Here is a 13,933-nt window from a genome sequence, read left to right as displayed (position 1 = left end):
GAGGTGATTTGCCACAGTCGAAATCCTGCAATAAGAGATATGACGCTATTTGTGTAAACTTTTTGACATTTCTAATCTGTGGGTGTCACTGACTAGGCTGATAACCCATTTCATGGGTGCACACTCCATAAGTAAGACTCTACAGTGCCGTTATGCATTCCCCAAATGCTATTATGCAGTCTAATACATCCACAGAGTGATTCGACTTTTTTTTGTGATGTTTATTGTCACATGTATTTATTTTGTAAGTTATGTAACAACATTCTGACCTTGTTTAAATCAAATCAAATTGTATTTGTCACATACACATGGTTAGCAGATGTTAATGCGAGTGTAGCGAAATGCTTGTTCTTCTAGTTCCGACAATGCAGTAATAACCAACAAGTAATCTAGCTAACAATTCCAAAACTACTGCCTTATAGACACAAGTGTAAGGGGATAAAGAATATGTACATAAGGATATATGAATGAGTGATGGTACAGAGCAGCATAGGCAAGATGCAGTAGATGGTATTGAGTGTAGTATATACATATGAGATGAGTATGTAAACAAAGTGGCATAGTTAAAGTGGCTAGTGATACATGTATTACATAAGGATGCAGTAGATGGTATAGAGTACAGTATATACGTATACATATGAGATGAATAATGTAGAGTATGTAAACATTATATTAGGTAGCATTGTTAAAAGTGGCTAGTGATATATTTGACATCATTTCCCATCAATTCCCATTATTCTCTTATCCAAATATGGCATTATTCCACTATGGATCCCTCGTTTGGAACTGGCTTATTCCAAGATGGCGTAGCAGTCAAACGTATTTGTCCTTCGTCTTGTCCCATGTATATATATTTTTTATATATTTCTCTACGCATATCTTTTTATATTTTTCTAAACCCTTACTTCAAAATACTCTCCTGCAATCCGCCTCACCCAATGCAGTGTGGACCTGCTTATTCTCTAACGTATTTCTCTTTGCCTCTTACTGGAATCTCTCCAACATAAACTAGCCAGCTAACTAGCCAGCTAACGGTCATCAGCTAACCTTAGCTCGGAAAGCTCTCGCCAGTTTGTACAATGCGATTCAACCAGAGCATACCGGCCTTATTTTTTTCTCTCCATATCCCCGGATTCCTATCGCAAGCTCTGAACCTTCTCACCTTCCGACATTCGCAGCTAACGTCCCCTGAATGCTAGCTGTCTAGAGCACAATGGACTGTTGGCTTACGAGGCCCATCGAATACATTCTGAAGCCACGAACTAGCAGTCAGCTATCGTTTGCTAGCGGTCATCAGCTACCTTTATCCCAGACAACTCTCGCCAGTCTGTACAACGTGACTCAAACCAGAGCTAGTCGGACTTATTCTTCTCGATATTTTCGGATTCCTACCGCAAGTTCTGAACCTATTTTAATTTAACATTTTTATTATGATATCTTTTGTTTATTTTTTTATATTTTTAAATCCACCTGGAATTATAGCAGCCAACGACCCCTGAACGCACAGCCGCTAATCTGTGGCCTGCTAGCTATCTTAAGCACATTGGACTGCTGACTTAAGAACACATTCTTAATTTCAATGACAGCCTACCAGGGAACAGTGGGTTAACTGCCTTGTTCAGGGGCAGAACAACAGATTTTTACCTTGTCAGCTCGGGGATTTGATCCAGCAACCTTTCAGTTACTCGTCCAATGCTCTAACCACTGCCGCCCTGGACTTGGGACCAGCAGCACAATCTTGTGTATAGGGCGTTTTGTAAGTACAGTCATTGTAAATAATGTGTACATCTTTATTTATTTTTTACTTTGTGTTTGTGGTGTGTTCACTTATAACATTAGATCAGTGTTGGCTGCTATCTTGGCCCTTATCTTAAATATTTCACCTCTGTGTTTGGAGACATTGGATCAGCATTCTTGTCGGGTCTCCTGTTAGTACATTTTATGTAGGGAAGCTAATGATTCATAATGTATGACACTTCTGGGAGTGTGTAAACATGTATGTTTTATTAGAATAGCATTTTTGTATGTTTTCTATAGTTATGTTCTTGAAAATGTATCAATTTAACCATTTGGAAACTTGGGTACATTTGGGCAAATCATGAAGGACACCTGGGTGACTTCATACTAAATGTCATGTAGCTTGCTGATTCTTCAAGTTATCAGTCTGAAACTTTGCACATACACTGTTGCCCTCTTGTGGACACCATCTCATTTACATCCGGCTTGATGGCTAAATGTGTCATCTTTGTCTTGCATTTCAGAGATGATGGTACAACAAAAATACAAAATACATTTTTTTCTTTTACCAGATCTATTGTGTTATATTATCCTACATTAATTTCACATTTCCACAAACATCAAAGTGTTTCCTTTCAAATGGTACCAAGAATATGCATATCCTGTTACGCCGAGTGGAACTGGGGAACCCAAGAGCAGACTCAGAAACGAGGATGATGTAAGAGGTATTTATTGCAACACAGGGGGAAGACGAAGTGCAGGCCAGGGGAAGCTCAGGTGGGAGTAGCAAGATGACGAGACGTTGGACTGGAGACAGGGACTAGAGTCAGAGCGGGCAGAATGAGCAGAGATTATGATCTGGCAGTGTAGAAGTGGCAGGACTGAGTATTTGTAGAGGTCTTGGATGAGTGGCACAGGATGAGTGGAAGAGGGCGTTGCCTTAGCAGATGTGACATATCCTTGCTTCTGGCCCTGAGCTACAGGCAGTTAGATTTGGTATATTTGTTATATTAGGCAAAAATGTAAAAATGTGGCTAATCTCTAACAAGCTAGCTAACAGCAAGCTTTAACTAGTAATACAAACCGATTGTCATAGCTAGCTAAAGTTAACCAAATAGGTTCAATGTTAGCTAGTTAGCTTGCGAACATTAGGATATAACTAGCAATGCGAAATGGCATTCTGAGAAAATATTTTAAAAAATGTTTTACGTAAATTCTGGATTTCCTCATTGTCTGGTTCATTTTCAGTCAGAGAGAGTCAGCATGGCACGATTGTCCTCCAGAAAGTAGTCCACCACAACTTTTTCCCACTGACCTTTGTTGAATGCGCCTGATAAATTCTGGATTTTATTGAGAGCAGTAGCAACATATTTGCAGGTCTCAATGGCTAACATATCTTTCGAAAAAACTGCAGCAGAAAGGATTATCTAAACATAACCAGCAGCTCATTTTATAGACACGATTTTACCCCGCAGACCAATTCAAACTCATCTCACGGCATGTCCGGCCCACTCATTATCTCAGCCAATCATTGCTAGCGGGAAGATTGCAACTTTTTCTAACCGGTGCCTCCACCCATTAACTCTGTACTGGTGCCCCCTGTATATAGCCTCGCTATTGTTATTTTACTGCTGTTGTGTAATTATTTGTTACTTTCTTTTCTATGTTTTACTTAACACTTTTTTTTCTCTTAAAACCTTTAAAGCTTACTAGGGCTATACAGACCACTAACAACCTCTACCAACAACTAAGGTGGAAAAACAGACTGCCCAAGTATGATTCCCAATCAGAGACAACGATAAACAACTGTCCCTGGTTGAGAACCATACTCGACCAAAACATAGAAACAGGAAACATAGAAATAAAGAAACTAGAATGCCCACCCGAGTCACACCCTGGCCTAATCAAAATAGAGAATAAAAGTCTTTCTAGGGCGTGACAGCTTGCAAGTAAGCATTTCACTGTAAAGTCTACACCTGTTGGATTCGCCACATGTGACAAATAAAATCACATTACTACCCTGCATGAAAATGCTGGGAGCTAACCAACCGGGTTCAATGTTAGCTAGCTAACATTAGGCTCTGACTAGAAAAGCAAACGACTCTGGGATACGAATAACTTCAGCTAGGGAGCCATCCAGCTAACGTTAGCAAGCTAGCTAACATCACACTTTAGCTTGAAATGAAACCACTTTGTCAAATTTAGAAATGTGTAATATCTGAAAATGTAGCTAGCTAACGCTAGACTATCTTACCTGTATACATCATCAGGCATGATGGATGTGTCTCCCTGTCACGGACACCATACCACGGTTGCCCTTAGTTTGAAGATGTCATCCGGAGACAGGTGTTACCTCCATCTCTTTAACTATCATACTCTATTTCCACCGATTTCAGAACTTGATCCTCCAGAAAGTGGAGAGCAACACTTATGCAGGTCCACTACACAATACATTTTTTTAAAGCCGCGTTTCACAGGATTACCAAAACAGACTGACCAGCTCCAATAGACAGAAGCCTTTTATATACCAATTCCAACTCCTCTCATGGTATGTCCAGCCCACTCATTATCTCAGCCAATCGTGGCTAGTGGGAAGGTTGCTGTGTTTTTCAGTGGCTTAACCAACAAGGCTGGTAATTTAACCATTTTCTTCGTATTTACAGATGGCATACAAGTTTGTTATTAAGGCACATGAAAGTTCACATGTTCCAGAAGATATTTCTGCCAAAAAACGCATTTGGATAAAAAAAAGTTTTAAAAAGTTAAATGGCTCTCCTGTGAAGTCGTGACTTGCGACATACGCCTAGTTTCCTGAAACGAGTCACAAATATCTTATGACTGAAGGAGTGGGAAGATTTTTACGTGATCATTTGTATTATATACAGTATTTATACAGTATATCTTGTAATGTAATTTGTTCCCCAAACCTGTAATGGAATTTACTTTCCATTTGTGAATTTATTCATCCCGTCCAGTTGGTGGCAGCGTTGGTTTCCAGACCGCCATAATACCATAGCAGAAGAAGCTTATATGTAACAGCTGGTCTTTCCTTTTATAGCCCATATAATGTTATGTCAAACTATGTAAGTGCTATTTTGCAGTTTGTATCTACATTTAGCTATTGGTTTAGCTAGATACCAGTTGTTTATGGATAGCTAACCTATCTGTATTTCAGTCTGTCTATGTAGTCAGCTAGCTGCTTTGTTAATTGTTTTATGAAGTATTGAATACAATGAAATTACACTGTATTGACAACTCCTGAAGCTAATGCAGTAAAACAATCCAAGCTTGATTATGCTTTCCTGTCAATTAATTTCAAGCCACATTCCTGGGACCTGTAACATATAGGCCTATACTTGGTAGCACGAGACATACAAACAATTGAATGACCAAACAACACTGGAATTGCTCAACCCAGATGACAAACGCTGCCTGTCAGAGGTCAGAAACTGGAGAAGGTGAGCTACCTGCCTCCCTACCACTGAGGAAGTACAGCCCAGTCAAAACTGTTCGCTGCTCTGGCCCCCCAATGGTGGAACAAACTCCCTCACGACGCCAGGACAGCGGAGTCAATCACCACCTTCCGGAGACACCTGAAACCCCACCTTTAAGGAATACCTAGGATAGGATAAGTAATCTTTCTCACCCCCCCCCTTTAAGATTTAGATGCACTATTGTAAAGTGACTGTTCTACTGGATGTCATAAGGTGAATGCACCAATTTGTAAGTCGCTCTGGATAAGAGCGTCTGCTAAATGACTTAAATGTAAATGTAAATGTGGTACACAGACAACACCTGTCCTGTCTGGAGCTGGTTGGTAGGTCTAGGGGCCCAGACATAGTGAAGGCTTTTCAGTAGTCTGACTAACTGGTTTGGTAAGAATATTTCCAGGCAACAGTCAGTTAAATGGTTGTGTTTTAATGCTCAGGTAGAGGATGATAGCTAGTACCGGTCATAAGGCAAGCAGTTCAGAGTGTGGTGATGTGAATGCAGTTTCACAAAGGAAGTGGACTAAATGGCAATAGATTATTTATTTTATTCTAATTTTGTAGGTATTACAATGATGCAGTTTTTATTTTTCATCCCCACAATACTATATAGGGAAAATAATTTATTCCGGGAGGTTGATTAGTGAAAAAGTATTATTTTTGTAGGACAGTTTACATTTGACCGGGACTACAAGTGTTCAGCAGGAGTGCTGGATGGTTCTGGAGTATTTGACAGTGGTCCAGTGCTGGATGGTTCTGGAGTATTTGACAGTGGTCAAATTGTGGATGATCCTGGAGTGTTTGACAGTGGTCTTTGTCACTGCTAGTGGCTCTTGGTTTCTCTATGCTCTATCCCAGGCTCTTCCCTTCCGGTTGCTGGCGTTCCAACCCTTAGACCTTAGGGACCTCAGCAGGTAGCCTTGACTGGGCCAGTAGCCTGCCAGACCTGGGTGGGGTCCTCCTCAATCTCTATAGCTGGAATAACTAGTTTGTCTCTATTGTTGAAATTACTAATTCAGTCTCAATGGTTGGAATAAATAGTTCAATCTCTATTTTTGGAATAACGAGTTCAACCTCTTTGGTTAGAATAACTAGTTCATAGTTAACTAGTTCATATAATAGGAATCACTAATTCAGTCTCACTGGTTGAAATAACAAATGCAGTCTATGTTTGGAATAACTATTTAGGTCTCTATGGTTGAAACAACTACTTCAGTCTATATAGATAGAATAACTATTTCAATTGCTATTGTTGGAGTAAGGAGATCATTCACTATAGCAAGTTCGGCTAAGCTAGTTCGGTCTCTATGGTTGGAATAATGTTTCAGTCTCTGTTGTTTGAGCAACTAGAGCTGGCCTATGCTTCATATTCATCGCCAAACCCATTGGCTCCAGGTCATCTATAAATATTTGCTAGGTAAAGCCCCGCCTTATCTGGCTACCCCTACCCCAGTCAACAGCCCTTCACCCCCACAGCAACTTGCCCAAGCCTCCCCCATTTCTCCTTCACCCCAATCCAGACAGCTGATGTTCTGAAAGAGTTGCAGAATCTGGACCCCTACAAATCAGCCGGGCTAGACAATCTGGACCCTCTCTAAAATTATCTGCCAAAATTGTTGCAACCCCTATTACTGGCCTGTTAAACCTCTCTTTCGTATCGTCTGAGATCCCCAAAGATTGGAAAGCTGCTGCGGTCATCCCCCTCTTTACAGGGGGAGACACTCTAGACCCAAACTACTACAGACCTATATCTATCCTGCCCTGCCATTCTAAAGTCTTCGAAAGCCAAGTCAACAAACAGATCACTGAGCATTTAGAATCCCACTGTACCTTCTCCGCTATGCAATCTGGTTTCCGAACTGGTCATGGGTACACCTCAGCACACTCAAGGTCCCAAACAAAATCATAACCACCATCGATCGATAAGAGACAATACTGTGCAGACGTATTCATCGACCTGGCCAAGGCTTTCGACTGTCAATCACCGCATTCTTATCGACAGACTCAAAAGCCTTGGTTTGTCAAATGACTGCCTTGCCTGGTTCACCAACTACTTCTCAGATAGAGTTCAGTGTGTCAAATCGGAGGGCCTGTTGTCCGGACCTCTGGCAGTCTCTATGGGGGTGCAACAGGGTTCAATTCTTGGGCCGACACTTTTCTCTGTATATATCAATGATGTTCCTGTTGCTGCTGGTGATTCTCTGATCCACCTCTACACAGATGACTCCATTCTGTATACATCTGGCCCTTTTTGGACACTGTGCTAACTAACCTCCAAACGAGCTTCAATGCCATACAACTCACCTTCCTTGGCCTCCAACTGCTCTTACATGCAAGTAAAACTAAATGCATGCTTTACAACCGACACTCTACTCAGCAAACTGGATGCAGTCTATCACAGTGCCATCCGTTTAGTCACCAATGCCCCATATACTACCCATCACTGCGACCTGTATGCTCTTGTTGGCTGGCCCTCGCTTCATACTCGTTGCCAAACCCATTGGCTCCAGGTCATCTATAAGTCTTTGCTAGGTAAAGCCCCGTCTCATCTCAGCTCACTGGTCACCATAGCAGCACCCACCCGTAGCAAAAATAAATAAAGTGTCTATGGTTGGAATAACTAGCTCAGTCTGTTGTTTGGAATAACTAGATCAGTCTCTACGGTTAGAATAACTAATTCAATCACTTTGGTAGTAATGTGTAGTTCAGTCACTATAGCTGGAATAACTAGTTCAGCCTTTTTGCTTGGAATAACTAGTTCAGTCTCTACAGTTGGAATACCTAATTCAGTCTCTATTGTAGGAATAACTAGTTCAGTCTCAATGGTTGAAACAATTTATTCAGTCTATAGTTGGAATAGCTAGTTAAATCACTCTGGATGGAATACATAGTTACTAGAGCCGGAATAACTAGTTCAGTGTCTATGGTTGGAACAACTAGTTCATTCACTGTGGTTGGAATAACTATTTAAGTCTCTATAGCAGGAATAACTAGGTCAGTCTCAATGGTTGAAATAACTAATTATGTCTATGTTTGGAATAATTAGTTGTCTCTATGGTTTAAATAACTAGATCAGTCTCTATAGTTGAAATAACTAGTTCAGTCTCAATGGTTGGAATAACTAGTTCAGTCTCTATTGTTGCGATAACTAGTTCAGTCTGTAAAGCTGGAATGATTAGTTCAGTGTGTGTAGCTGGAATAACTTGTTCAGTCTTTATATTTGGAATATGTTCAATCTTTACAGCTGGAATAGCTAATTCAGTCTCTATATGTGGAATAACGAGTTCAGTCTCTATGGTTGGAAGAACTAGTTCAGTCTATATAGTAGAATAACTAGTTCAGTCCCCATGGTTGAATGAACTACTTCGGTCTCTATAACTGGAATAACTTGTTCAATATCTTTAGAATAACTAGTTCAATCTTAATGGTTGGAGGACATAGTTCAGTATATGGTTGGGATAACTAGTTCAGTATCTATGGTTGGAATAACTGTTTCAGTCTCTTTAATTAGAATAAATAGTTCATGTTTAATGGTTGGAATAACTTCATCAGTATATTTTGTTAGAGGAACTATTTCAGTGTCTATTGTTGGAATAACTAATCCAGTGACTATTATTGGAATAACTAATTCAGTGACTATTATTGGAATAACTAATTCAGTGACTATTATTGGAATAACTACTTCAGTATCTATAGCTGGAATAGCTAGTTCCATCTCTATTGCTGACATAGCTAGTTCAGCTTCATAGTTGGAATAACTAGTTCAGTCACTATGGTTCTAATAACTTTTCAGTCTCTATGGTTGGAATATCTGGTTATGTCTCTAAAATTTGAACAACTAGTTAACTTTAAATTGTTGGAAAATTAGTTCAGTATCTCTTGCTGGAGGAACTATTTCAATGTATATTGTTGACATAAATAGTTCAGTTTTTATTGTTGGAATAACTACTTCTGTCTCCATGATTTGAAACACTAGTTCAGTTTATATGGTTGGAATAGTTAGTTCAGACTGTATGATTGAAGGAACTAGTTCAGTCTCTAAGGTTGGAATAATTTGCTCAGTCTCTTTGGTTGGAAAAACGTATTCAGTCTCTATGGTTCGAGGAACTAGTTCAGTATATGTTTGAAATATCTAGTTCAGTCTCTATGATTGAACTATATAGTTCAGTCTCTATGGTTGGACTAACTAGTTCAGTTTGTATAGCTGGAATAACTAGATCAATCTCTATGACTGGAAACATTATTTATTTTCTGTGGTTGGAATAACTAGTTCAGTCTCTCTTTGAAAAACTAGTTCAGACTCTAGCTGGAATAACTTGTTCGGTCTCTATAGTTGGAATACTTCAGTCTGTATGGTTGGGGGAACTACTTCAGTCTCTAAGTTTGGAATAACTAGTTTAGTCTCCATGGGTTTTAATAACTAATTCTGTCTATATGGTTGGAGGAACTAGTTCAGTCTTCAGTTTGAATAAGAAGTTCAGTCTCTGGTTGGAATAAGCAGTTCAGTCTTTATGGTTGGAATTTGTAGTTCAGCCTCTATGCTTGGAATATGTAGTTCACTCTCTATACCTGGAATAAGTAGTTCAGTCTCTATGGTTGGTATAACTAATCCGGTGTATATGTTTGGAATACCTAGTTCAGTCTCTATGGTTGGACTAACTTGTTTAGTCTCTGTGTCTGGAATACCTAGTTCAGTATCTATAGCTGGAATAACTACTTCAGTATCTATATCTGGAACAACTAGTTCAGTCTCTATAGCTGGAATAACTACTTCAGTATCTATAGCTGTAATAAATAATTCTGTCTCTATAGCTGGAATAGCTAGTTTGGTCTTTATGGTTGGAATAACTGGTTATGTCTCTAAAATTTGAATAACTAGTTCAGTCTTATGGTTGCAATAATTAGTTTAGTATCTCTTGCTGGAGGAACTATTTCAATGTATATTGACATAAATAGTTAAGTTTCTATTGTTGGAATAACTAGTTCTGTCTCTATGGCTGGAATAACTAAGTCAGAGTCTATGGCTGGAATAGCTAGTTCAGTCTCTCTTTGAAAAACTAGTTCAGACTCTAGCTGGAATAACTAGTTCTGTCTCTATGGCTGGAATAACTAGTTCAGTCTCTCTTTGAAAAACTAGTTCAGACTCTAGCTGGAATAACTAGTTCAGTCTGTATGATTGAACGAACTAGTTCAGTCTCTAATGTTGGAATAACTAGTTCAGTCTCTAATGTTGGAATAACTAGTTCAGTCTCTAATGTTGGAATAACTAGTTCAGTCTCTAATGTTGGAATAACTTGCTCAAGCTCTTCGGTTGGAAAAACATTTTCAGTCTCTTATGTTTCGAGATACTAGTTCAGCATATCTTTGAAATAACTATTTCAGTCTCTATTAATGGAATAAGTAGTTTAGTTGAAATAACTATTTCAGTCTCTATTAATGGAATAAGTAGTTTAGTTGAAATAACTATTTCAGTCTGTACAGCTGGAATAACTAGATTATTCTCTATGACTGGAAAAAAAATATTCATCCTCTATGGTTGGAATAACAAGTTCAATCACTATGGTTGGAATAACTAGTTCAGGTCTCTGTTTGAGGAACTAGTTATGTGTATCTTGTTGAAATAACTAGTTCAGTCTCTATGGTTGTTATAACTGGTTCCATCTCCATAATTGCAATAACTATTTCAGTCTTAATGGTTGGAATAATAATAATAATAATAATAATAATAATAATAATAAGTATTTACTATTGGAGGAACTAGTTCAGCGTATATTGGTGAAATAACTAGTTCAGTGTATATTGTTGGAACAACTAGTTTAGTCTGTATGGCTAGAATAACTAGTTCTGTAGCTATAGTTGGAATAACTACTTCAGTCTTTATGATTGGATGAACTAGTTCAGTATATATTTGCCATAACTATTTAACTCTCTGTTGTTAGAATAACTTGTTCAGTCTCAATACTTGTCTGTATATAGCTGGAATAACTAGCTCAGTCTATGTCTCTGGAATAATTAGTTCAGTCTGTTATTTGAGGAACTAGTTCATTGTCTTTTGTTGGAATAACTAGTTTGGTCTCGGTGGTTGGAATAACTAGTTCAGTCTATGGCTGGAATAACTAGTTACATCTCTATTGTTGGAATAACTGGTTCAGCCTCAATGTTTGAAACAACTATTTCAGTCTGTATAGCTGGAGTAACCTACTGAGTCTCTATGTCTGGAATAACTACTTCAGTCTCTGTGGTTGGAATAACTTGTTCAGTGTATGTTATTTGAGGAACTAGTTCAGTGTCTATTGTTAGAATAACTAGTTCAGTCCCTGTGGTTGGAATAACTATTTCAGTCTGTATGGTTGGAATAACGAGTTCAGATTGTTTATTTGGAATAACTAGTTCAGTCTATGGTTAGAATAACCAATTCAGTTTCTGTAGCTGGAATAACTACTTCAGTCTCTATAGCTGGAATAGCAAGTTTAATCTTTATGGTTGTAATATCTAGTTAATTCTCTGTGGTTTGAATACTTAGTTCAGTCTCTATAGCTGGGATACCTTGTTCAGTGTTTATGGTTGGAATTACTAGTTCAGTCTCTATGGTTGGAGGAATTAGTTTAGTTTATGGTTAGAATAAGTAGTTCAGTCTCTACAGCTGGAATAACTATTTTAGTCTCTGGTTGAAATAAGAAGTTCAGTCTCTTTGTTTGGAATTTTAAGTTCAGTCTCTATGATTGGAATTTGTAGTTCAGTCTCTATAGATGGAATAAGTAGTTCACTCTCTATAGATGGAATAAGTAGCTCACTCTCTATGGTTGGAATAAGTAGCTCACTCTCTATGGTTGGAATAATGAATCCAGTGTATGTGGTTGGACCATCTTGTTCAGTCTCTGTAGCTGGAATAACTAGTGCAGTATCTATAGCTGGAACAACTAGTTCAGTCTCTATAGCTGGAATAACTAGTTCCCTCTCTATGGTTTGAGGTACCAGGTGTGTTTTTATGGTTGGAAGATCCAGGTATGTTGCTATAGTTGGAGGACCCAGTGGAAGAACTCGTGGAACCAACTCAGTCTCTGGAGGATCCAGCTCAGTCGGAGGAGGAGGTGACAACTTAATGTCTGGAGGAACCAGCAAAGCCTCTGGTGGAACCAGCAAAGCATCTTGTTGAACCATGTCAGAATGCTGTTTAAGTAGTTCAGTCTCTACAGCTGGTGGAATCAGAGGAACCATGTTAGACTCTAGTTTTTCAGGTTCAGAGAATCTCTGTGTGTCAGGTAGCTGGCCATGAGGCCTGACCACAGAGACCTTGGGCTGTTGACCGATGTGGATGTGGTGGACCTTGTACTCCCAACAAGCTGGCAACTGGCCTGGAGCATCGGATACCTGGTCTATTACAGATCTGTAGTCTGCAGCCCAGAGGGCCTCACTCTCATCCCTTGCTGTGGTTGGGGAGATGTTGCTTTTAGCCCTGGTCCTAGTGGATCGAGGGGTAAATGGAGGTGTGGTGTGGTAGTATGGGATAGGATGGATAAACTTCGCCAATGGGGAGGACATGGTTGCCACCAGCTTGGACATTTCTCTTGGCAGACCTTCTTTAGCTAATGCACTATCCAGAGGATCTCTACTGTCTGGGGATTCCTGTTTAGGATTGTAGTCTGCAACCCAGAGGGCCTCGCAATTGGCAGCAGTTTGGTCGTAGAGGATAGTGCTCTTAGCCCTGCTTCTAGAGGTAATGCAGTGATCCACAGGGTTGCTGGGATAGCATTTAACAGATCTAGACTTCTCCAGCTTGGTCTTCTCTCTTGGTAGACCTGCTTTAGCTAATGCAGCATCCAGTGGATCTGTGGGATCTGGTACTTTGTCTTTAGGTATGTCAGACTTGGTTTCTCCTCCATCTGTCTCCCCTTCAGCCCTTTGTTCACATGGGGAGATCAGGATGTCCACATGGGAGCTGGGCCGTGTCCTGTCTGCTCTGTCCATGTCTAACGGCTGGCCGTAGTCCTTGGAAACTCTGGTTTGTAGGCTGCCATGTCGCTCCCGGCCTACAGTCAGGGTAGATGCGCTAGACAATTTCTGTAGACTGCCCTGTCTCTCCGGACCTACAGACAGGTTGGATGTTCTGCTGACACTGCCCTGTCTTTCAGACCCTAGACGAGACAGTACGCTGCCCTGTCTTTCAGACCCTAGACGAGACAGCACGCTGCCCTGCCTCTCAGACCCTAGGCGAGACCGTACACTGTCCTGCCTCTCATTGCCAAGCTGGGCTTTCCTCTCAGCTTCCTCCACGTCCATCTGGAAGCGGTACATGCTGTAGCCGTCAGCGCTGTTGATGGAGCTGGCTCGGAGCAGGGAGGACGGGTCGCAGTAGGAGGAGTGTGTGGAGTGGGAGCGTTTAAGCTCTGAATGGTCGACCCCAGCCAGCTTCTCTAGGGCGTTCATCATGCGGCTGTGGATGTCTTCCAGCTGAGCCAGACGAAGGTCCACTGTCTGCAGGGACGCCTTCATGGTGTTCTCCCGCTCATTCACCTCCTCCAGACGCATGGACATGTTCTCCACCCTGGGGAGAGGAAGGAGAGACAAGACTTTAATATTAGACAAGCTCCTAGAACAACATATTTCTATTCATCCTGAAGGAACAACAGAAGCTTCAGGAACAGACTTACTAATACTTCACACTTATAAAATACCAGATTCAAAAACACTTTTGGACATGGTCATTT

General features: G+C 40.2%; 1 protein-coding gene across 1 annotated transcript in view; it reads right to left on the bottom strand.

The window, feature by feature from the left end:
• Nucleotides 1-5,753: 5,753 nt before the first annotated feature.
• Nucleotides 5,754-13,933, bottom strand: part of LOC118372099 (transient receptor potential cation channel subfamily M member 1-like) — a 140,961-nt gene continuing 132,781 nt past the window's right edge. The window contains exon 27 of the mRNA XM_052467055.1: nucleotides 5,754-13,770. Coding sequence (XP_052323015.1) covers nucleotides 11,883-13,770 — 1,888 coding nt within the window. The 3' untranslated portion in view covers nucleotides 5,754-11,882. The remainder of the gene's footprint in view (nucleotides 13,771-13,933) is intronic.

The sequence above is a fragment of the Oncorhynchus keta genome, chromosome 17 (assembly GCF_023373465.1).
Source record: "Oncorhynchus keta strain PuntledgeMale-10-30-2019 chromosome 17, Oket_V2, whole genome shotgun sequence".
NCBI classification, from domain to species: Eukaryota; Metazoa; Chordata; class Actinopteri; order Salmoniformes; family Salmonidae; genus Oncorhynchus; species Oncorhynchus keta.
The sequence above is the reverse complement of the archived record's forward strand: the minus strand, read 5'-3'. Positions and strand labels throughout refer to the sequence as shown.